Source organism: Carettochelys insculpta, chromosome 5 (genome assembly GCF_033958435.1).
Source record: "Carettochelys insculpta isolate YL-2023 chromosome 5, ASM3395843v1, whole genome shotgun sequence".
NCBI lineage: Eukaryota > Metazoa > Chordata > Testudines > Carettochelyidae > Carettochelys > Carettochelys insculpta.
In genome coordinates, this window is record NC_134141.1 from 80,408,671 (window position 1) to 80,432,414 (window position 23,744).

Here is a 23,744-nt window from a genome sequence, read left to right on the forward strand (position 1 = left end):
AGAAGAGATCTGCTGGTCAAGAGTGGTCTGTCAACATCCCTGTACACCTCATTCTGCAAAGGAGGGATGCCTCAACAGAGGGTTTTTTCTGACATTTGGCCCCATGTGGACAGGCCAAATTTCAGAAAAACCTCTCCCGACATAACTGTCAGCAAAAGATACACAAAGTACAGTGTACAATTTGCATATCATTTGCCAACACTTCTCTGCAGTCTAGACATAGCCTGAAGGGTAAATTACAGCTAAGTAACAGCACAGAACACTGACAGCCAGGACTGGTACCTGGAAACAAACGTTATGGGGCCTCGGGAAACTTGGCCACACTCATGATAAGTGGTCATCCAGCTAATTAAAATTATGCCAGATTACAGATATTGCTGGATGAGAGGGGTCCAGATTAGAGAGGTTCAACCTGTACTATTTTATGAAAGTAGTCTGGCCCAGGTAGGCTCTCTCACCATCAAAGAAGAGCCCCAATGATTAATCCATATGTTGTGTTTTAAGGTAATTACTTTCACTCAAATTTCACACACCTAGTACATTCTAAGAGAGGAAATAAACATATTGAACAGAAATCATGTTGAAAAAGCAAAACGTTTGCAATCTCTTTTCATAAAATCCACACCCAAAAACACAGGTTCCCTCACCTTCATTCTGTTAAAGGCTAGAGTGGACAAGAAACCAGACAGAGCAGTAGTGAAATCCTGGATCTAATAAGCACCTCCCAATGTATTCACTAAATAAACACTTTTAAATGCCTCTGAAAATGCAGGTGTGCAAATTACTTCTAATGCAGACAGGAGCTGTTTTTTCAGTATCCCCTCAACCACTGTTAAATCACCCCCAGCACACCCCCGCTAGTATTTTTCAGCTAATAAAAGCTTTATGAGCTGAAAAGTTCCTTCAGTTTTTTTCAGCTGCTAACTCATACCATTCCAGCTGCTACAGCATCATAACTCACTGTTACAAATCATTGGAACTAATACAACATACAAGGCTCCTGAGTGGCATGTTTTGTTTTTCCACCGTGAAAGTCAAACTTCACACGATTTTTTCAATATGTTGGAAACTTACTAATATGATCACATAGTACAGCACGGAGATGTTTCTCCCACGGGCACTGAGTCCCATTCATAAGCAAAAGGGAAGGGCATGCAGTGCTACACAAGTAAATAAAGGCTCAAGCATATTCTACAATGGAACATGCAGTCATTTTTATGACAAAAAAGAGGCTGTTCCCCCATGTATACATACATTTTCTTTATTAATTTGTACCTCGTTCCAGACCTGCCTATGTCCCATAGACTGTCACAAATTTCATGCTTTATAGTCCTTTTTAATTTGTGCACCTGTCTCAGATTCATTCACATGCCACTGCATGGGCTGTTTGCCAATAAATTACCTCATGGAAAACTGTTGCATTCTTAAATAATAATAAGGAGCTTAATCATCTATTTTTTCTCTCTTATCAGTGTTTCAATTTAGTTATCCAAATATAGCATAATAGGCTGGATTGTCAGTCAGACTTCAACTATCTTCTGTCTCCACAAGTGCTGTTGCAGACCTCTGTGTAACTGAAACTTCATTTATTCCCCCACAATAAGTACATGCAGGCCAATATCTAACTACCTAATCTGTGGACAGCATGAGAAGAGAAGTGTTTGTGGAGAAAATATTTCTGAACACCTAGTCCAATATTTGACTGATGACACAAATATATATTTCTCACACATATATTTAATATCAACCTAGGGACATATACGCCTTGGCTGCACTAGCCCCCTCCTTTCAGAAGGGGCATGGTAATGACAATGACCCACTTCAGTTTTGGGAAGATGGGGCTTTCAAAGTCCCAGGGCGGGCGGTCCTTCTGAAAGACCCCTGTCTACACGGGTGGCATGCATTTCGAAAGCACTTTCGAAGTGTGAGTGGCCCCCATTATGCTAGTGAGGCACTGCATCTACATCAAATGCCTCATTAGCATCTGCCGAAGTGGTTCATTACCATGGCCCTTCCAAAAGGGAGGGGGCTAGTAGCCACGGCCATAATGTACTATATGAGGCACTAATTTATGAGACCCTAGAATAGCGTAATATCCTTATTAATTGATATTCATTCAGTTTCACTCAGGCTAGTCAAAATTCCACATAATTCCTACATGGGTCCGTCATACTAAGACTAATGCTAATGCTATGCCCCCCTGAAGGAGTACACCAATGAACATGAGCACTCTATTTGCCTGGGAGCTCTTAAAGGGGACTGCATCCAAACATAGTCCAAAGCAGATTGTGAAGACTTACAAAGGGGTCTCACAAAACTGTGGCAGTTGAATTTCTGTGTTGACAATGCAAAGTAATATATACTAGAAAACATCATTGCAAATATGCATCCAGAATGATGGGGTCTAAATAGCTGTTACTATTCAAGAAAAAACTTGGGTGTCATTGGGAAAGGGATAGAATAAATGGCCCATGGATGAACACAGCTTTCCAGCTTTAGTCTCTGGCAGACCACTGGCAATCTAGTTACCTGCATGTCCACAGATATGACCACTTTAGCTGTGGATTGATGTTCTCAGCTAGTGGGAGCTGTGGGAAGTGGCACAGGCCAGAACCCTGCTTCCCACAGGTCCCATTGGCTGGGAATGGGCAATCTGCAGCCCACAGGAGCTGCAACTGGCCATGCCTGTAGCTGCACAGGTACATATAGCACCGGTGGCCTCCCAGGGGCTAACCCTGGTGAACCACATTTGGCCACGGGCTGTTTATTGATCACCACTGGTGTAGTTCTAATTGCCCCATTTCAAAGAAGATAGATTTATAAAAGGAACAGAGAAGGGCAATAAAAATGATGAAGGGTATGGAACAACTTCCATAGGAGGAGACTGGGACTTTCCATCATTGAGATTTGGTGACTAACAGGGGATAGGATAGAAGTCTATAAAGTCATGAATGGTGTGAAGAAAGTTAATAAGTTTTATTTACTCCTTCACAAAACACAAGAACCAGGGAATTAACAAACAGCATATTTAAAAAAAACAAAAGGATATACTTGACACAATGCACAGTTAACTCAATGTCAGGGGATGTTGTGAAGGCCAGAAAATTATAAAGGGGCTCAAAAATAATTAGATAAATTCATGGGTGATAGGCCTATCAATGGGTGGTCCTGGATACAACTCCATGCTCTTAGTGTCCCTAGCCTCTGATTGCCGGACGCTGGGGAATGTGTGACATGGGATGGATTGTTTAATTTCCTTTTTCGTTCAACCCTTCATATGCATCTGGCATTGGCCACTATCAGAAGAGAGGATAGTGGGCCATGTGGACCTTTGTTCTGACTAGTATGCCCATTCTATCTTCTTACATAATTGTGCTTCCAAGTCCCAGGTCCCCTCAGTACTGCCACATGTTATGGGGTAACTCCAAATTACCTCCCTACAGAGGGGCAAAAAGTAAAATAAAGCCCATAGCCAATTAAGACTAACAGCATCTGAATGAGGCACTTAATTATTTTGCCCCTTTACAGATAGTATAACTGAATTGCAGAGAGTGGCATTTCATCAAGATAGCATAAAGTTAGCTTCTAATGTACTGAACAAGTCACATCAGTGACATGAAACAAAACATACTAGTGAAATAGAGTACTACACACTCTATTTCAGAGTCCAGTTCTGCTATTCAGGTGAACAACTGTTTCCAGCACATATACCAAATTAAAGGAGGTGAAGGAAGATAGAGGACTGACTCAAACATATCAGTACTACAGAGAAGAAATTTATATGCAATAGCTTGCACTATACTTACCTCTGCTCACTTTGTAATTGTTTTACTATTTACATACTAGAGCTATTATTTTCAGGGCTTGACAAGAAAGTGGCTATTTGCAAGGAGATATTGATATTTTTTGCCTTTCATAATCCTGGAGGGATCCCTACCTTATTGTTGGATTTCAGAGTGTTACAATATATTTTATTGGAAACATGCTATTGCAAATGAGGACAAATATTGTTTACTAATGAACAATTAGCTACAAATGAACAATTCAATGACATTGTTTTATACAGTTCCCTGATGACCCTGAATCAACTTTCATGGCAAAGCTTATCAGAAAAATTAGATAGTATCATGTTCTCTAATAACTAACATCTGGTCAGGTCCATGTATTAGTAATCCCAGTCAAACTATCCCCTCCTCAGCATTTATAGTGTACATTTCATTCAGCATAAAAGAAAGTTTACACACTAAGAAGGGGTGAACTGAAAAAATGTGCTTGATGGGATCTTGCAAATGTTTTCGGGTATTTGTGTGGAATGGAAAAAAATATGTTCAAAATCCTCAAAAATAAAGCTCCAGGGGCGGGCAGGTCGGTATCTGATTAGATGTTTAAGGTGCTGAGAAATTCACACAGTGTGGTTGTCAGAATTGAAAATAGGCTGTGGGAAATGGAGGAACAAACTTACATTCTAACCCTGCACTAGAAAGATGGTAAAACCTCTTTGTTTTGCACACAATTGAGAAACTGCCATTTGATGAATTTCACCTTATTTTACAGAAAGAGTTATTTTGATTCATACCTGATAAAATAATAATACATGATAGAATATTCTTAATGACGCAGTTTTACAATTTCATGTCTTTCACCAGGGACACATATACGGCCCCACTCTCCACCTGACTGCTGTTGCTCCTCAGAAAGACTGAAGCGAGTTCTGCTTCAGTGTACGCTTCCTGATGCCTTGGCATACCTTCATCCTGTGGTGCATGGGGGAGGGAAGGAGGAGATAAGGCTACACTAACTCCCAAACCCTCCCACCCTTCCTGACCCATGCATAAAAGAAGGATATAGCTTCTCTGTGAAGATTTCTTCTTTCCAGGCCAATTAGATGTGGTATCGTCAGACTAGTGCATAAAAGTAAAGAGCCTCTTCTAATCCACAATCCAATCCTGAGATATTGAATTGACTTAACCAAATTTAAATGAATTCAGAAGTATTTTGTATCTCACTAAAAGCCAATCCATGTAACTTAATTATTTGATGTGGCTCATCTGAGTGTCTCACCTAATTGGGACTTTCTAAACATAGGTATAAGGCAGAGCAAAAACTTCCAATGTTACTAATGTGTCACATATCCCAGAAACAAAACTATGGTTCAATTAAACAAAATCATGTAATCCTTCCCAACATACAGGTTGAACCTCTCTAGTCCAGCGCTCTCTCATCCAGCAAAATCCATAACCCATCATGCTTTTAGCTACATGGATGACCACATATTAGGTGTGGCCAAGTTTTCTGGGGTCCCATAAAGTTTGTTTACAGCTACTAGTCCTAGTTCTCAGTTACTTAGCTGCAATTTACCCTTAAATGTCTTCAAAGAGCCCAGTAAGCTGTGAAAGTGTCCATAATGCTGCTAGGTATTATTGACTTCCTGTGATCTGGCAAATTTTCTCACCTGGCACCAGTCAGGTCCTGAGGTGCCAGATTAGAGAGGTTCAACCTGCAGGGCTTTTATATTAAACTCTAATTAATTACAATGTATTTGTCAAGACCCTGGAGTACAAATATTGTAGCTATATAGTATAAAATAAGCAAAAGTAAAAAAAATGCCCTCTGTACAAGCTCTGCTAACAATACTATAAACATGAAAGGATCTGTTTTTGCTTTTTGATTGGTGCTCATAAATGTATTGGGGTCCCAAATCAACTCTGACTGAAATCAATAAAAGGACATACATTAATTATAATGGGAGTTGGATCAGGTTCTTATCGTTCATGGTAGTCATGATCAGGAATAAGAGGGAAAAGAGTCCTCTAAGTAATCATTCAGAAGCATCATATTCAGCTATGCTAAAAGACAAATAAAATGTATATTTTTGTCAAAAAAATCATTATAAATGAATTAAACATAATATGAAATTCAACACATCCTACCTTATACCTAAATTAATCTCCCTTTTTTCAGCACTTTCACATCTCTCTTTTGAAACTTGGTAGCTTAGTTCAATAAGAGTTTAGTTCAGTGTAGTTTTGCAGTTTCTGTTCTGGAAACCCATGAAATTAAAGCTGTATATGCAAATATAGTGCTGTCAGCTAAAAAACTTTGTGAACTTGTGCAAATTATGGTAATTTGCATCATGGACTCTGCAGACCAGTCAGGAGAATGATGATGACACCTACTGGGAAACATGCTAAATATCCTTCCCCCAAGTCCCACATCCTCCATTTGTGGAGGTAACAGAAGGTTCCCAATCTTTTTAGCTGACCACACTGTAAATGGCATTGTTAATGGCTATAGACTAATGGAATGTTAACACGATCTAATAAAAGTAGTAATGTATGGCATGGAAGCTGTGAAATTAAAGTGCTCTGTGTCACAGATAACCAAAATCCAATCAATCATTTCATTACATCATATGACAAACCAGGACATCACCATTCTTATGAATGCTGTAAGTACAACAGATTTCCAATCAATCAGATTTCATTAATAGCAAATTTGACTCAAAGACAATTATAACATACATGCCTAAATTATCTTAGCTAATTATTACAAATATATACATAGAAAATCTTAAAAACCTCCTGTTTAGATGAAGCATGATACCTTCTGTGCACTGGTAAACAAAGAGTAACTTTTGGTGTGTTGTGAAACATTATTTTCACGGCAAACTGTATGGGCATGGGTCAAAAGTCTAAAGGGCAAACTCTTACCTGTGTCATTGCCTGTAACAGCAATAACAAATAATCTGATGTCAGGTGTATCGTCCACATCTGTTTCAAGATCTGAAATAGAAGGAGACACTTCCTGAGGTTCTAAAGCCTCTGTAGTTTTCTCAGTTTTGGATGGTCTGGTAGGTCGTGCAACTGCAGTGGCACTAGATGATGTAAAATACTCTTTGTCAATGTCTGGTTCCACTGTCTTGCCTGTCAGGTCATCATCAGTAGTGGATTTACTGGGAGAAATAGATTCATCAATTATTACCATGTCTTTGGTTGTTTCCTCCTCATCTTCCCCGCCAATTATACGTGGCGGCTCTCTAGTGACAAGGGGTTTGGTAGTTGAAGTTGGTTGAATTTTGTCTACTGTACTTAAAACTGTTGTTTTATCTGTTGCAACAGCTGAAAATATAATTGTTTTTGTTCCTTTAGGTTCCTCCAATACTCTCGAATCTTCCAGACTATGGGTTGTCAAATTTTCCACTTTTTCCATAGAAATAGATTTCTTGGTCGCATGAGTAATACCTTTTGGTGCAGAAGGACCTGTAGGCTCTTTATGTGAAGGCCACTCTGATTCCCAACTCTTCATACTGCTGTCTTCTGTTACATTTTCTTGCTTGATGTGCACCCTTCCACCTTCATGTACTTCAGTCTCAGTGCTTGGTGATAGTGGCATAACTTCAGTGTGTTCAGCTACAGCATCAACTTTTGGAGACAGAACAAGCTGTATGGGCCCAGTGGTTGTTCCACCAAGTGCTAGAACTTTTCCATAATCCACTATCTTTATATCCGGCACAAAAGCTTCTGTAGTTTTTCCTTTGTCATCATACGCTGATCCTTCAGTAATTGTGTCCATATCCTGCCTTCCAGGAATAGCTGTGTGAGCCAATTCAGGTTCAGGAGTTGTCTTTTGTTCATATATTTGAATGAATGTCACAGGCACCTTAGAAGTAGTTGCAGTAGAATCAGTGGCCGTAACCAATTGCTCGATAGTAATTCCATAGGGCTTTCCTTCCACTGTTTCTTCAGTAATTTGGATGACATCTTGTCTTTCTGTAACAGTTGTCTGAGCAGAGTCAGATTTGGATACAACTTTCTGATCACCTATTTTCATGTGCACTTGAGTAGATGTCACATCCACTTCAGAAAAAGATCTTGTAGATTCTGTGGTAGTAACCATTTGTACCATACTTTCATTTTTGATTGGGTGTTCCTTTTCAAATATGGTTCCTTTTATATCTTGACTTTCCACATGTGGGTGAATAGTAGTTATCGCTCTGGGTATTTCTAGGTCTGGGGCCTGCTCAGATGTACTTCCTTCCTCAAACGAATCAACTTGTTGTCCTTCGGTTCCTGCACTAGGTACATCCTTTTCTTCATGGGCTTGTACTGTAGTGGATGTCATTGTGGATGATTCTTCTTTAAGGATTGCTCCAGTTGTTATCTGGCCACGCTCCGTGACTGCATATTTTGAAACCTCTTTATCTGTAAATGTAACATCTTCACTAAATGGTGTTCTTAGTTTCTCGGTGGTCTCTTCCAGTTTAACGTCTGATTTAGGAGAAAATGTTCTCATAGATTCATGATAACTTGGAACAAAACCTTCATGTTCTGTAAAACCTTCTGTTGGTTGTACTTTGTCACTCTCTCCCATAACAGGGAGTGTGGCATTTGGTAATTTTGTAGCTTTTGATGGTGGCACTGCTGGCATAAAGGGCTTTATTGTTGCATTGCTTTCATCCAATGATATTTTTGATACTGTGATCACTTCCAGTTCTATAGCTCTAGGAGTGGGGTAGACACTTGAAATATCTTTACTCTGATCTAAATCAGTGGATATAGGTGTGAGCTCTTCACCTGTTTTTGTTTCTGTTGGCTCAACACTTACGTTAGTTTTATCTTTTTCTGTTGAAATTGCTGAATCAGGGTACTTTGTGTGTTCTCTAATATAAATTTGTGCTGGAGAAGCTGTAGAAAACTCCATTCCAGAGATGACATCTCCTGTTCTTAAAGGTCCATATGTTCTTAATTCTGGCTCTCTTGTTTTTTCTAAGATTGGTCCATCTGTTTTTAGAAATGGAAACTTGTCAGTCTGCATTTCCTTTATGACCCCTTGGGGTGAAGTGCCCCCTTGGGAGACAGTGATGGCCTCAGCTTCCATCTGATTAACTTTTGGTACAGAAGTAGACACAGATACAGAAAAGGAAAGTTCAAGTGTATCTGTAGGCTGCGCATCTTTCAAATCCTCTCTGCTTCCTTCAGCTGAACGCTCATTATTACCAAACAAAATAGGTCCTTCTGTAACTCTAACTGCTGGAGAGGACTCACTTGCTGTAGAAGCAGCCCTGGCAGTTATAGTGTGGTCATCTGAGATTGATATAGTAATTACTTCTAATTCTGGCATTCTGCTAGAAGCTGAAGTTTTGTGGTCAGGCCTAACAGTGTATGAGCTTGCTTTGCCATCTTCCTCTTCCCCTGTGGTAGGTTCATGATGAGCGGGGTGCAGATCTTTGGGAATTACAACAGTTGTAAATTTCTTACCAGTTTTTGCTTCCATTGATTCTTTTGTAGGTTGAGCATTAAGATACATTTCCTCTTTTGTTAGTGTTACTGAGGTCCCTGTTTCAGCCAGCTCGTGCACAGTGGTTTGTACTGAGGCATTTCCATATGTTCTTATTGGGCCCACCTCTATTTGTTCAGCCTGACTTTTAACAGTTTGTGTATCAACAGTTTCAGCATCTTCTGATGAACCTGTGATTGGAAATGATGTGGGAATCACACCTGTAGTTGCTCTCTGCTCTGGAATTATTGAGGACAAATGAACTCCCTCTCTGCTTTCAGACATATTTTCAGATAATTCTGCTGCAGGATAAGTGTGCTCCATTTCCTCTTGTAGAGGTGTACTCACTGCTAGCCTAGGTGTAGCATCTGATGTAGTCATTTCCAATGATACAAAAGTATCTACTTTGCCACCTGTCACAGTCTGAGGTAGAATAGTGGTTAACTTAATGTTCTCCTTTAGCATTTTCTCGTCTTGTTTTTTCTCACCCACTCTGGTTGTTAGTATTGTATCTTTCTTTCTGCTTCTCAGGATTACTTTTTCCAGAGCTGGAATCTTTGTTTCTGTGATGCCTGATTCAGTGACTGAACTATCAGGAATATTGGGTTTAAAAGTAGCTTTGTCAGGTGATATTTTTAATTCTGTTAAGAGGTTGGCTGACCCTCTTTCCATAGGAATGTCCAGCTTAACAGAGGCAGACTCTGATACGTTTTGTTTACCTTAAAAAAAGAAGTTAAAATCAGTTAGGAAGGGTATAAACAAACCCATTTTTATACTATTCTGATGCAAATTCAGTGTTAAACCTGCACAGAATGAAAGTGACATACTGTTTTAAATAAAGATTTTGAATTCAGTACACATCTAAAAGTCACCATAAAAACATTGCATTGAAATACCACAAGATTTGCTGGAGTTTATACATTACACGTAGAGAAAGTTAGATTAGGGCTGAAGGTGAGAAAAGTATTCTTTCACTGAATGGCTTTAATTAATTTGCCTTTAGCTAAAGTATTTGTTTGCCAGATTTTACTTTGTTTTTAATTTAGAGGCACTATTGAGTGTTTCTAAGTAATGGAAGGAAATTAAATGTTATAACTTTTTAGTTTAGTATACAATATTATCCACAAAAGTCCTGTCTTTGGCACCCTGAGCTGGAAGGTACTGTGAGGCAGCCACATCAGATATGGGAGAGAGAATATCTTCCATTGCCAAACAATAACAAAAGCAGCAATAACAAACCAAATGTCAGTAACATTAATTTCATGGTTCTCTATTAACATTATGAGAGATCTCTATACAACATACAATCAACAAAAATACAAACATATTTCTCTTTATTGTACTGAATGAAATGTTGAAGTTAAATCTTTTATTTCTTATTGAATCCCCGTCTCAGAAAATTCTTGCAGTTAAAGGCAGAGAAGTTTCCCGTTATTCCTCATGTCTTTATACAATGCTACCCAATGTATTGGTTGTATTGCAAATGTCATGGGTGTTTTTTCAAGGTTTACTTTAGCATACAATTCACATGTATAACAGGAAGCAAAATACCAGCTTAGTATATTTTCAGCACATAATTACAAATCACATATGGGAACACTGACAACAATAGTTAGGCAACAGAAACTAACATGCCATCCTAAAACACTGTATTACAATGTCACAAGATTTGTTGTAGTCCATCTAAACTATACTCTGAGGCAGGGTTTCCCAAACTTTATATAGTTGGATCGTGTTTTTTTCACGTACCTTTTTTTGCAACCCAAAAATATAAATGCATATAAAAGAAAATGAAAATGAATAAATTTTAACTGTTTATTATTTATTCACAATAGGAATAGTGCATAATAATATAAATCTTGATATAAAATAGTTACGTGCCTATCTTATTGTTATTACCTCAATTACACAGGAAAATACAAATTAATAGGATCGTGTGTGATAATTTGTATATTTTCTGAGGAACAGTATTTTTTTTTTTCAAGGACTGGTACTCGACCGTGGACCGCACTTTGGGAAACACTGCTCTGAGGCATTTAAATTAGATCTGAAAGTGAGAACAATAGCCCACAGAGGTCCAAAAGTAAGAAAAGGTAGGCTCAGAAGCCTAGTATTTCAATGAAGTTTACTTTTGGACAGCCCTTTAAAAAGGCCTTCCTTGCTGTCCTTTCACACACAAAACAGGGTGCATTACATATGAAAGGACAGCAGGATCAGGCCCTTTAAAATACTTATATAATAAGGGCACAGTATCCTTGATCCATGGCAAGTGTGGATCAAGAGAAGAATATGGCCCTTAGAATCACCGTTAGGACATAGACAATGATTTCAAGATTTTTAGTGCAGAAATATGTCAGTACTAACTATCTCAGCACAACTCAATCAAACCTACAGCATCTTTCATATGAAACTATTGCTAAGCTTCTAATCAGGTAAATAAAATCCCTACACAAACATGCAAGAAATGCACATAATTACAATGTTTTGGGAAGAGAAGCACAAAGACCAAAAGCTATATATTACATTGGAGAGTAACAGAATTAATGAATGAGCTCAGAGAAACTCAAAGACTCAATATATGATAACAAAAGTTTTATCAATCCTATTTGAGGGCCAGCGGTCAGGGAGAAAGATGAGAGTTGGAGATAGATCGCACTTGCAGAAAGGATACGTTCCAGAAGATGGAGTGAAAAAGAATCTACTATCCACTGAGATATTCACAATTTAAGAGCACAAGGAAAAGATTGCTGGAACAGGGAATGGTACAGGCAGAGACTGGGAAGAAGAAGCAAAGGGAGAATCTAGGCATGTGCAAATTGAGCAAATAAATTTATTCAATGTCCAAGAGTACCCAATATAGTAAATCCCTGACGTATGCAGCTTCAAGTTGCATGTAACTTGCTTTAACACAAGTTAAGCACAACTTGAAGCTGCTCTGTGGCTGTCAGAGAGCCCAGCTTCCTGCAGCTGGGGGAAGCTATGTAGGCTAAGAGCCCATTTTCCCTGCCTTCCCCCAGCTGTGCGGCTGTCAGCCTGACAGCCACACAGCTGGGGGGAAAGGCAGGGAGAAGCAGCCAGGAAACTGACCAGTCCTGGTGGGCTGTTCAGTTTCCTGGGTCCCACAAGCAGTGGGGAGATGAGAACCAAGTGGCAGCCTAGTTCCTGGCTACCCTGTGCTGCCAGCCATGCGCTGTTCAGTTTCCTGAGTCCCACAAATGGCAGGGAGATGGGAACCAAGTGGGCTGGTTAGTTTCCCAGCTCCTGCAAACTCAGGGGAGCCAGGAACCAGGCTGCCGCCAAGTTCCTGTCTCCCCTAACTTGTGTGAAATCTGAGTTACGCAGGGGTTGCAACGAATGCAACCCCTGCATAACTCAAGGGTCTACTATACATATGCACATACCTGGTACTTTCATGCACATGGCCAATTAGATGCTTGTCTATGTTTAGAGCACTGCTACAGCGCAGCATTACTTGTGCAGTTGTGCCTCTGTGGCATTTAGTGAAGATAACTACCTATGCAAGTGAAAGAGCTTCCCCTCATTGACCTAAATCTCTGCCTCCTCAAGAGGCAATAGCTGTGTCAATGGGAAAAGCCTCCAATCGACTCTTTTCCCATCAAGATAGCACAGTCTACAGTGGGAGTTTGGTTGGTATAACTGCCTCATCTGGGTATAAATCTATAACCCCTGAGAGACCAAATGGTTATATCGACACCAGTTCATAGGGCAGACCATGGCTTAGGCATTTGTTCATGCATACAAGGTTTCCGTGTGAATGCACCAGGCCTACGCAAATGTGTGTTTGAAATTTCATGGACTTAATTTTGAAAATACTGCCCTTATAGGCAAACTTCCAGATTATACACTGATGTATAAACTGATCAGCCAGGGGAACCTAAATCCACATCCAAACTTCATCAAAGTTCAGAGCATTAGGCTGCAAAGGCTTGGTCCATATCCACCATAATGTTAGATTCCTGATTCATTAAGTTTGGATCTGGAAGTTTGGGGGTACACAGATACAAGGTTCTAGTGTGAGCCACTCTCTAATTAACATCTGTTCAAGCAGGTGCAAAGACTTTTGTTTGTTTTAGAGAATATTAATAAGAATAGAGATGGGAAAAATAGAAAATACAGCCAGCATCAAAATATATATATGAATAAAGAGATACAATGTGATTCATCACTCCTTGTGGGCTTTTCAATACTAGCTATTTGTGACTTTTAAGGAGACTGGCAGGTTTTCATTAAAATGTTTGCAAATCTTAAAAGTTTAACAAATTCATGCCTGATATGCATCAACTATTCGTCATTTATTAACTGCTAATCTCTTGGTAAAAAGTTTCAGATGTTCAGTGAAGAAGCAGAAATAAACAAATAAAAAATAATAAGGCAAAATGCATCCAATATTTGGTTCAGCAATTACTAACTGACCAACTCAAACTGATTATTTTTCCTACAGAAGAAGAATACAATGAAAATTCTTTTCAGTTTATAGATAGGTGGTCAGATTTTGTGCTGGTACAAACTGAAATCTGAGGACCAATGCTGATTTACACCAATCTGTAGGATTGTTTCAGTTATACTAGATAAGTGTTTTATCACTAACATGATGTATAAAATTTTTCATGGACATGATTCATATCTGTAAACTAAACTGAGAAGAAATAGTTGAGACACAGATGCTTCTTCTTAGTGAAGACATGTACAAGCATTTCTTTCTGCCTTGTAAAAAAAAAGTTGCTTTTTAATAGGTTCCAACTCCAGTTTTAACTGCTTACTCTTTTATCCAGATGTTTTGTATTACTGTATCCCTTGCACCATGTGTTCAATAGGCTGTCTTCTTTGTGCTTCTTCTGATGTAAGACATGAAGCAGATTTTTCTAATAAAATGCTTGAATCTTTTAGCAGCAAGAAAGCAAATTATCTCAATAACTGCTGCTTACATCAAAAGCTATCTTGTATTGCTTTCAATCGATTCCTTTTATATTAAGAACAACGTGAATTAAGTTGACTTTGGATGATTCCTGTGTGAATTGGTGGAGATACTATATTTTTTTCATTCCCCAACAGTTTACTTAATGCTTTCATTCTGGAACAGCTTTCCTCTTCTCTGATGTTTAAATGAGGTAATTAAATGGTGGAACTATATTAAGGCTAATAATTTTATCTAGGAAAACACTATCTCGCTTGAGAACCAAATGCTTTAACTTTGAGACCAAAACTCAGAAACTTAATAAGAAATTTATATCTAATTTAGTCTCTGGAGGCAGACAATATTAATTGTACTTAACATTTTACAAATAAAATAAGTCTACATTCAGGGTAGATAGGTCCCAATTCAACAAGATACTTAAACATGTGTCTAATTTTAAGCACTTGAATAGTTCCTTTGAAATCAATAAAAGGATTCACATGATTAATTTGAGGCCTACAGTACGTAAGTATCTACATTAATTAGGGCCTTATACTACTTCAGTACCTTATGAAACTTGCCTAGCAAACACGCCCATGCATAAGCTCATCAAGTTCATATTTTGTAGCAGCTCAAAAAACATAACCGTCTCTATGCTGATCAGTGGTCAAGAAAAAAAGTCGTCCATGATTTGCTTTCTGGTTGCTGAAGTAGTAAGGGCCTCAGTCGGGGCCTGGTTTCAAGGTGGGAGCGGGGCAGAGCCAAGGACAGAAGGAGTGGGGTTCAGGGCATTCAGCTCTGGGCCCCCACTCTCCCACAGAGATGTGTGCAGAGTGGTATACAACACTCAGGTAGCATTTCAAAGGGGCCCAGAGTTCTGGCCACCGCTGCTACTACTTCAGTAGCATGCTGATATGCTGGACTGTGGGGCACTTGTCCCCTCTGCCTCCCCTGCCCCCTCCCATTGCAGATCCAAAGTCAATGGAAAGACCCCCAGTGGGTTTTAAATCAAGCCCTAGAGAAGAAAAAAGTATTTTCCTCTCTGCAATGAGTGGCCCTAAAATCCAGTTTCCATTAGAAATGAAGCCAGTTTGGGCTGAAATAATATTTTGTTCCATTACAGAGGAACAGCACTGTTCCACAAATTTTACTTCATCAATTCTTTTTTAACATTCTTTCTCCCACCAAAAACAACCCTAGCTTTTAACAGACAAAAGACTTTTTGATGGCAGCTCTCATGCCTCAAAGCACTAGAGTAGATGCCTGACTACTGTCGAACATCAGCACTTTAGGCATGATTGTATATACTTTACAGAATCCGGGACTATTCATGAGCTTTAGGAAATAAACGCAAAAAATTAATAAAGTAGAGGTTAAACTTCAAGATGACTTCACACAGATCTGTAAGCAACCAAGGGGGAAAACAAAAAGAAAAAGAAAGAAAGATAATGAGCCATGTGGTTTCTGTGGAGCAGAAGAAAAAAAAACATGATCGAAGTGATGGTCTTTTATTTTTTAAAAGAACAAGATTGTACACTTCAAATCTCAAATTATTAGTCTGGGCCCATTCAATTTCCAGAGTCAAGACTATTTGGGTAGTACGGTTTTACAACTAGAAGCAAACTAAGTAAATCTTAAACTTAACTGTATTAGAGATAGATTTTGTCTTGGCTGGTAATTATATTTGACACTAATAAATTGCACTTCATAATTTAAATCTACCATCAAGATTTCTGGTTTCTATATTTTAAGAAGGAAAAGCAATTATTGGATTCAGTTTTTACACTAGAAAACTCCAGAATGTAGGTGAGAAGTTTCTTCTAAATTTAACACCAAATTAAATTATAGATAGATAGAATTTCCACCAAGGAGAATTTTAATCCCAAAAAAGGCTTTACAGTGGGCTAAAGAGAGCGATTTCTCCTTTTTAAAACAGAAGGTTTGTTTTGTTAATGATTAAGACAGATGTCTCCTCTGGCACTGATCTGTTGCTTTGGAGCATATGAAAAATATAATCCATTATTTGGCTCCAGAAGGACTAGATTCAGCCATCCTTCCTGAAGCTGGAAAGCATACCTTTATATGTATCCCACAGATTCCAACTAGACCACTCAAAGGCATAAAGAATATTACTCAGTGTGAATAGAAGTGGCAAATTCAGGACCTTAATCATTGCCATTTCACATCATGCTAATTGCATAAAATGCATAACTCTCAAAAAGTTAAATACATATAGGAGCTGAACATCAGTGCCCAATGTGATGGGAGTGGCCAAAAGGAATTCTGGGATGCACTAAATAGGGGAATCTTGAGTAGGAGTAGGGAAGTTTTTTATCTATGGATTTGGCACTTGTGCAGAGTATTATGTCCCATTTTGGTGCCTAGTATTCAAGAAGAATGATGATAAAATGTAGAAGGTTCAAAGAGACATGAAAATGATTAAAAGTTCTGAAAATGTACCTTACAGTAATAGACTTCAGCACCTCAGCCTATGTAGCTAAGCAAATAGAAGTTTAAAGACTGACTTGATTGTCTATAAGTCTCCACATGGCAAACAAATATTTAATACTGGGCTCTTCACGCTAACAGAGAAAGTTACAATACAATCCAATGGCTGAAGACAGCTTCCGACTCTTTGACAGGGAGGGTAATTAACCCTTGGAACAAGATACCAAGGGACATAGTGGAATTACCATCACTGACCATTTTTAAATCGAGATTGGATTTTCTTTCTGGTTAAAGATCTTCTCTAGGAACCATTACAGGAAGTTCTATGGCCAGTGTTACACAGGAGGTCAAACTAGACAGTCACAATGGGCTCTTCTGGCCTTGGCATCTATCTGTGAGGCAGAGGAAACTTTATGGGGACACAGTAAGACTGTGACATTGCTGTTTTCAACTCTACACACATCTGTTTTGCAGTATTTAGGCACAGATGCTACCTAGATAACCCTTCCTGACTTTGCCACAGAAGAACACAGTCTGTTTCCAGTTAGCAGCCTCTGATCTCATAAACAAAGGTAACAATTTTTTAAAGTTCCTTTTCATTAGTACAAGTCCCCTGAATGCCAGCATTTAAGTATTAGGGGGGAAAACCGAACAAGATATGTTATGAAAATACTAACAGAGCACTAAGCATTGTACTGAGGTTTTGTGCAAGGTTTTTAGAAACCAAGATTGCAGCATGGTGACTGCTGCAAAAGAGTGCTCTTAATCAGTTTCACATGGAACAATTGTGTGTGAGCCTCTGATCAGGGATTATTGTATCACATAGCGCTAGGGCGACTATATCTCCCTGTCCCAAATACGTGGCTCCTCCCGGCTGCCCCTAACACGGGGAAGTGGCAGCGTGGGCACTCCCTGCCTGGAGCCCCAGGAAAGCAGCAGTTGAGGGCGATTCCCACCCGGAGCCCCAGGAAAATGGCAACCGCAGGCGCTCTCTGCCAAGAGCCCTGGGAAAGCTGCAGCCATGGGCACTTGCAGCCCTGGAGCCATGGGAAAGTGGCAGCTGAGGGCACTCCTGGCCCCGGGGCCCCAGGAAAATGGCAGCTGCGGGTGCTCCTGCCCCCACCCCCAACTCCCAAGGGCCCAAAAATGGGACAATTCCTCCCTTTTAGAAAGTAACTCAGGGATGCCTTTTTGGCATCCTGCCTAATATGGGACAGATGGTCACCCTACCTAGAACCTAACAGTGACTGTATATTGTATTTCTATGTGACACGCTGGACTAGACTGTGACATGTAAGCCAGAGTTCTGAGCAGCATGGAGCTGTCTCCACTTAGGGAGGGCCAGGGCTGTCCTGAGGGGTGGGCAGGGAGCCGGGACAAGCCTGCCCCAGTGCTCCAGAAGCAGGGACCGGACAACCCCCCACTGCACCACAGGCTACACCCTTTCCTCACTCGACCCCCACCCTGCCCCCTGCCCCTTTCCTTGACTGGCATAGCCATACCTGGGGCAGGGCACGGCGGCAGTGGATGGCAGCAACAGATGTAGGAGGTCGCATCCCCATAGCCTTCCTCTCCACCCCTACACTCAACGTGTGTGGCGCCAGCAGAAGCCTGCTCCACTCCGCTCTGCCCCGCCATGCCCTCCCACCCCACTGAGCTCCACTGCTCAGTCGGCTCCAGGGAGCACGGTCCACTTTCTGCTGCCATGGAGAAGTGGAGGGCTGGGGGGCTGCAGCAGAGCGAAGTCAGCTGCCACTTGCAGAGCATAGCGAGTGTGACTGAGGGGAAGAGGTTGGAGGAGGCAACCCACTGCTGCTGCTGCCACTTGTCCCTGCTGCCCCCACCCTGCCCCAGGCAATCCTCCCCTGCCCCATCCATAGGATGGCTGAGGTGGCCCCCGCCAGGCCCTCAAAAGCATGGAGCCTGAGGCAGCCACCACATGTCGTCCTGTGGATAGGATGGTTCTGGGAAGGGAAACGGAGATCATTAACAACGTCACAGCCTCTCCAGCATTAGCTCATTCACACGGTGAGCAATTTCACTCCCCATTGGAGCAGGCTGGCTGCCACCAGTACACTGGCCTTGTGGGTGGTGAATGTCTCCTCCTTTCCCCTGTCTCCTTTTCGAAGCCTGACACTTTCAGTGAAGAAAGACAACCAAATGCCCAGCTGTTGAGGAGCCATGGAACAGAGGGTGAAGTTTCATACTAGCTTCCGCCCCCACCACCCACCCCTGTGTGTTTACACACAGGGTCAACACCATCTGATGCACTGGATATAGATCTCATTCAGCTCTCTTCTTACTCATCACTTTTGGTCAGGAAATATCTCCTTCTGATCACTCAAGAATTACAGCTTGCTCCTGCCAGGTTCTGAGCACTGAGGAGACCTGGGTGAAATCTGCAAGCTGGACTGACCATAATATCTTGGCTATGGTTATACTGCAGCCATTTGTTGACAGAAGTCACTGTCAGAAGAGATATCCCGGCAAAACTTCTGTTGACAGAGTGCGGCCACACACAAAAGCCAATCGGAAGAGTGCTCAGCTCTGTCAACAGAGCAGCTGGACTGCCCGACTGCTCTCTCGACACAGGCACCCAGAAGCACAGCAAACAGAACTGCCCTTTGTTCTGGATGCCCTATCTGTTGAAAGAAGGCCTCCCAGAGTTTCCACACAGCTTTCTTAGCAGTGTTATGCCTCATGCCTGAGAGGCAGAATGCTGCTGGCAAAAGTGCTGAGTTTTGTCAACCAGCTGACAAAATGCATTTTGTGTGTGAACGTTCCACCGGTTTTGTTGGCAAAACTCACTAGTGTAACCATAGCCTTTGTGAAGTCATAAAAATTGTTTTAATTAGGTTTAAAAAAGACCTAGGTAAGTTCATGGAGGATGGGGCCAACAATGGCTATTAGCCAACATGGGAAGTGTGGGTTTCTCTAGCCTCTATTTGCCAGATGCTGGGAATGGGTGACGGGACAGATCTCTTCTGTTCATTTTCTCTGAAGCATCTGGCATTGGCCAGTCAGAAGACAGGATACTGGGCTAGATGGACCTTTTGTCTGACCCAGTATGGCCATTCTTATATTCTTACAAGTGGAAGAAAAAGAAACAGCTGAAAAGTTCAACTTTCCAGCTTGCCAAATATTTTGAAAAACAAAATTATTTTCAAGTTGACTCCAGATGATCTTTTTTTCAGTTTTATGGAATGACCAGCAAACCAAAAGAAACCAATTAATCACATAATTCTACTTTCAGGGAAGGGTGAGGGGGTGGAGGCTGGTTGCATGCGATAAAGTCCCTTGGATATCAATGGGAGATCATCCAACTTCTCAGAGTAGACACCTGGCACGATCAGATGCTGAATAAGAGCAGAATGAGGCCTAAACACACATGTATACATTTGTTTCTATAAACAAAAAGAGATGTAACTGGTGAACTCTGTGTCACCAGACTGTAGCATTTGGTTTTATTTAATTCTGATGCAAAATATTGAATGCAATTCAAAATGCTAGAGAAAACATTTCGAATCAATTCACTCTATTTCCAAACCGTATTAGTTTTGTTTATTGGTTTTTTTCATGTAAAAGGGTTTAAGTGATACTTTGTCTTCTGTTGATTTGCAAATTAATAAAATCTGTGCATCTGTGACCACTGTCTGAACCACAAAAACACAGAAAAAAAAGTAGTGACTTCATGAAAAGTCTTGTGAAGGATATTTATAAGCCCTGTGATATGTCAAAATTTGCTTTATAAAAAAAAATCTTGAAAAGCCAAAGTGCAAAATGCAAAATACAAATTCTATTTTCATAAGGTGAAAGTCACTCTACATACCTGATTCCCAGTAACCAGGCTTTATGTGACTGAAGAGCAACAGTGCTGGGGAACTGAAATTCTATGTTCTAACTGAGAATTAGGCTTCCAGCCTTCAGTTCAAACACCTACATGCCTCAAAAATGTCACTATTCCAACCCATTGGAGGGCCTTCTGCAGTTCTTCCCCAACAGGGTAAAGTCCACCCATTATACTTTAAAATGACCATAAAGAAACAAATTGCAAATATATTGAGTCATCTCCCACTTCAGCTGTAAAACAAACTATAGTGTGTAGATGAATACGGGTCCAATCCTGCATGAATATTGTTCTTATTTATGCATGGAGTCATTTTGAAATCAATGCGACTATTTCTGTAAGAAAAGTTTCATAAGCTCTGACCCACAAACAGTAGAAAAATTATTTGAAACTACAAAAGACAAGAGCATCCAATACAGCAATGTGCTAAGCATCTTCTGCTTCCACTGACTTTACTTAGGTCAAGTCTACACTAGGCAAAGTAAGTCAGCCACAGATACGCAACTCTAGCTATGGCAACTACTTAGCTAAAATTGATGTATCTGCATTCAGCTAACTTAGCCCTCCATACTGGGGAAGGTCAACAAAAGAGTTTCTCCCATTGACCTCCCTTACTCCTCACATCTCGCTAGGAGTACGGGGGTCAGCTGCGACCCTGAGAAGTCAATTTTGCTCATCCATACTAGACATGCAAAATCAAATCCTGAACCTGAGCCTTAGAATTGAAAGCAATCAACATGTAATGTTATCCTACCTTCTTAAGTGTGACATCAGCAATAAGGGGTTGAATTGAGATATTGGGATCATAAAACACCAGCTTCTATTGTTTGAGCTAAAAGACCTAGCTCTGTAGCAGGCTCATCAACACCAATATGTGACCCAGCCTCCACTAGCTGGGGACAGAGGAACGGTGAGTGGGTGTGGCTTAATGTCACTGAATGGGACCTGAAGAAACCAGAAGCCCTGAATTAAAGGCCCAGTATGTCAACATTTACTCATGCAAACGCTCCTTACTTCTTAACTTTAATGGGACTCATCAAGGAAAGAAGGATTTTATTGACAAGTATAAAAAAGAATACTGCTGTGAGTGTCACTGTAGCTTTCAGGATGAGGCTAGATGCCTTAAAACAGCCATACTTCAGCCAGAGTCTGCATCACTTCCAGTTCAACAACACTAGGAAATCCAGTAAATCGTATGAGGCTGTTGAAGTATGTGCATCACACTTTCGAGGAACAAAAGGGCCCAAATGAAATCTTATCCCAACATTTTGTCTCTCCATAGTGCCTTCCCTTGTCCTTAATATTGTTTTAAAAGAGTTGTGTCTGTTTGGTTTGCATTTTTTTAAAGCCACAGTACTGAAATGCTTTAGTTACAATATGCAAGCTAGGTAAGGAGTGGAAACAAGCAAAATGGCAGATTAAACCCTGTCGTGACCAAAATGCATTCTTAAAATAATAGTAATAATAATACTGAGAAGCTTACGTTGAAAGCAGTAGGCATCAAACTTGCTATGTGGGTATGGAAAGCCTGTTTGGTTCTCATAGCGATACAGGGTTCTCACCCCAAGTAAACCTCCTCCACACTGGATTCTAGCCACAGAGACAGGGTAACGCACACTGCCATCAGCCAGCCAGCCGTAGTCACATTGGTCAAAGCCATTCCTCCAGGCAGCATGCAGGTCCCCAACTGTAGCAAGAACTGCATCCCTTTTCTCACACTGCTTCTTAGCTTCTTCAAAGGTCAGCTTGTTGGGCTTTGTCACGTGGAACACATCGCCTAGAGGAAGAAAAACAAAGGTGAGTTTTAACCAAAAAGTTCTGTCTTGTTATTCCAGTTCCACCTGCCTCTCCATTATTAAGGCTGAGGGTCACTTTCCATTACCTATTCAGGTTAGCCCCAGTGTTCAATTATAAGACATTTAGAATAAGGCTGTGCCCACTAAATTTTGCATGGTGCTTTGTGGCCCTGGAACCAGATCTGCCCAAAATTCACACTATATACATACACACAAAATTCACCTACTAAACACACAGCACAAAGTCCTTTCTTTGAGGGAATTATTCAGGGTTTGGACACAGGCTCTGGCCCTCAATACGCAGGAGAGAGGAGCCAAACCATCTGTGACTTGTCCATAAACCCCAGACTGGAACAGGCACTTTGACTTCAGTGCACTCAGTCAACCTGGAACATAGTTTGTCAATGCTTACTTACCTCAGTAAAAGCAAACCGATTTTCTTAACGTTTGTAGGCCTCTTATCTGGCCCTTCTAGTCATCCCTAGGATCTCTCTTGAGTTGCAGGGAATGCAATGCTCTTTATTGGATACTGTTACTCAGTCTTCACAGAGATGTTTTTACAAGTTCACTACATACAGCTTGTCCCACAAGAAGACTATGACAATCAGCACTGAATACATTGCTGTAGGGGGGAGCAAGCTTTTTTGTCAGGCCCCACTTTTTGTCCATGCAATTATCAGGTCTCCCCAGCCTGTCTAATATAATCCAAACTGATGGAAATTTCAGTTATGTTCATATATAAAAAACCCAACTTTTGGCACATGTAAGAAAATAGGTATGTAGAATGTAAAAGCTTTATTAATCAGTCTATAAATGTGAATGCACCCACATAAAAATGGTAATATATTTCAATATTTTAATGAGATGGATAAGCCTGAGACCCAGCAGCCAATCGTGCTGCACTCACCCCTTTGGAAATTTCATGGGCCCCGAGGTGGTCTGCCCCCACTTTGCACACCCCTGCATTACTGTTTGCCCTGAGTCTGTGACTTCAGATTAAATAGACAAATTAGTCTGCAAGATTCCCTGTACACTTTGGCTTCAAGTGAATACTAATCTCCAATAACCCCTTTTCACTTATAAATTACTGACACGGGTTGACCAAAATGATTGTTGTTCTTTAAAATCCATTCCAAAGTAAACAGCCATTTTGTGATTGATCTTTTTTGTGGTTTTGTTTTAGCATGTAAGAGAGCTTCTCCTTCATCCATCAAAACAATAACAAACTTAACACCCATATCCTGGGACAGGTGCAAAGCTTGACAGCTTCCTCCCTCTAGCCTTAAATTTGTAGCTTATGAAAGTTAATGCCAAAAATGTTTGGTGTAAACTCAAGTTATGAGAGGTTCATTTTTTAATCCCATCTGCTCTGGACCAGAATACAAAGGTTCCTACTTCTGGGGAGGGCTGCTTAACCCCACTGGACATATGATCTGTCTTGCCTGTGAGTTTGTCTCTAGAT

The 23,744-nt window shown here is 40.5% G+C and overlaps 1 protein-coding gene across 1 annotated transcript in view; it reads right to left on the minus strand.

The window, feature by feature from the left end:
• Window positions 1-23,744, minus strand: part of LOC142013664 (versican core protein-like) — a 151,736-nt gene that overhangs the window by 70,507 nt on the left and 57,485 nt on the right. The window contains exons 6-7 of the mRNA XM_074995367.1: window positions 21,970-22,263; window positions 6,711-9,995 (exon numbers count right to left, since the gene is read on the minus strand). Coding sequence (XP_074851468.1) covers window positions 6,711-9,995; window positions 21,970-22,263 — 3,579 coding nt within the window. The remainder of the gene's footprint in view (window positions 1-6,710; window positions 9,996-21,969; window positions 22,264-23,744) is intronic.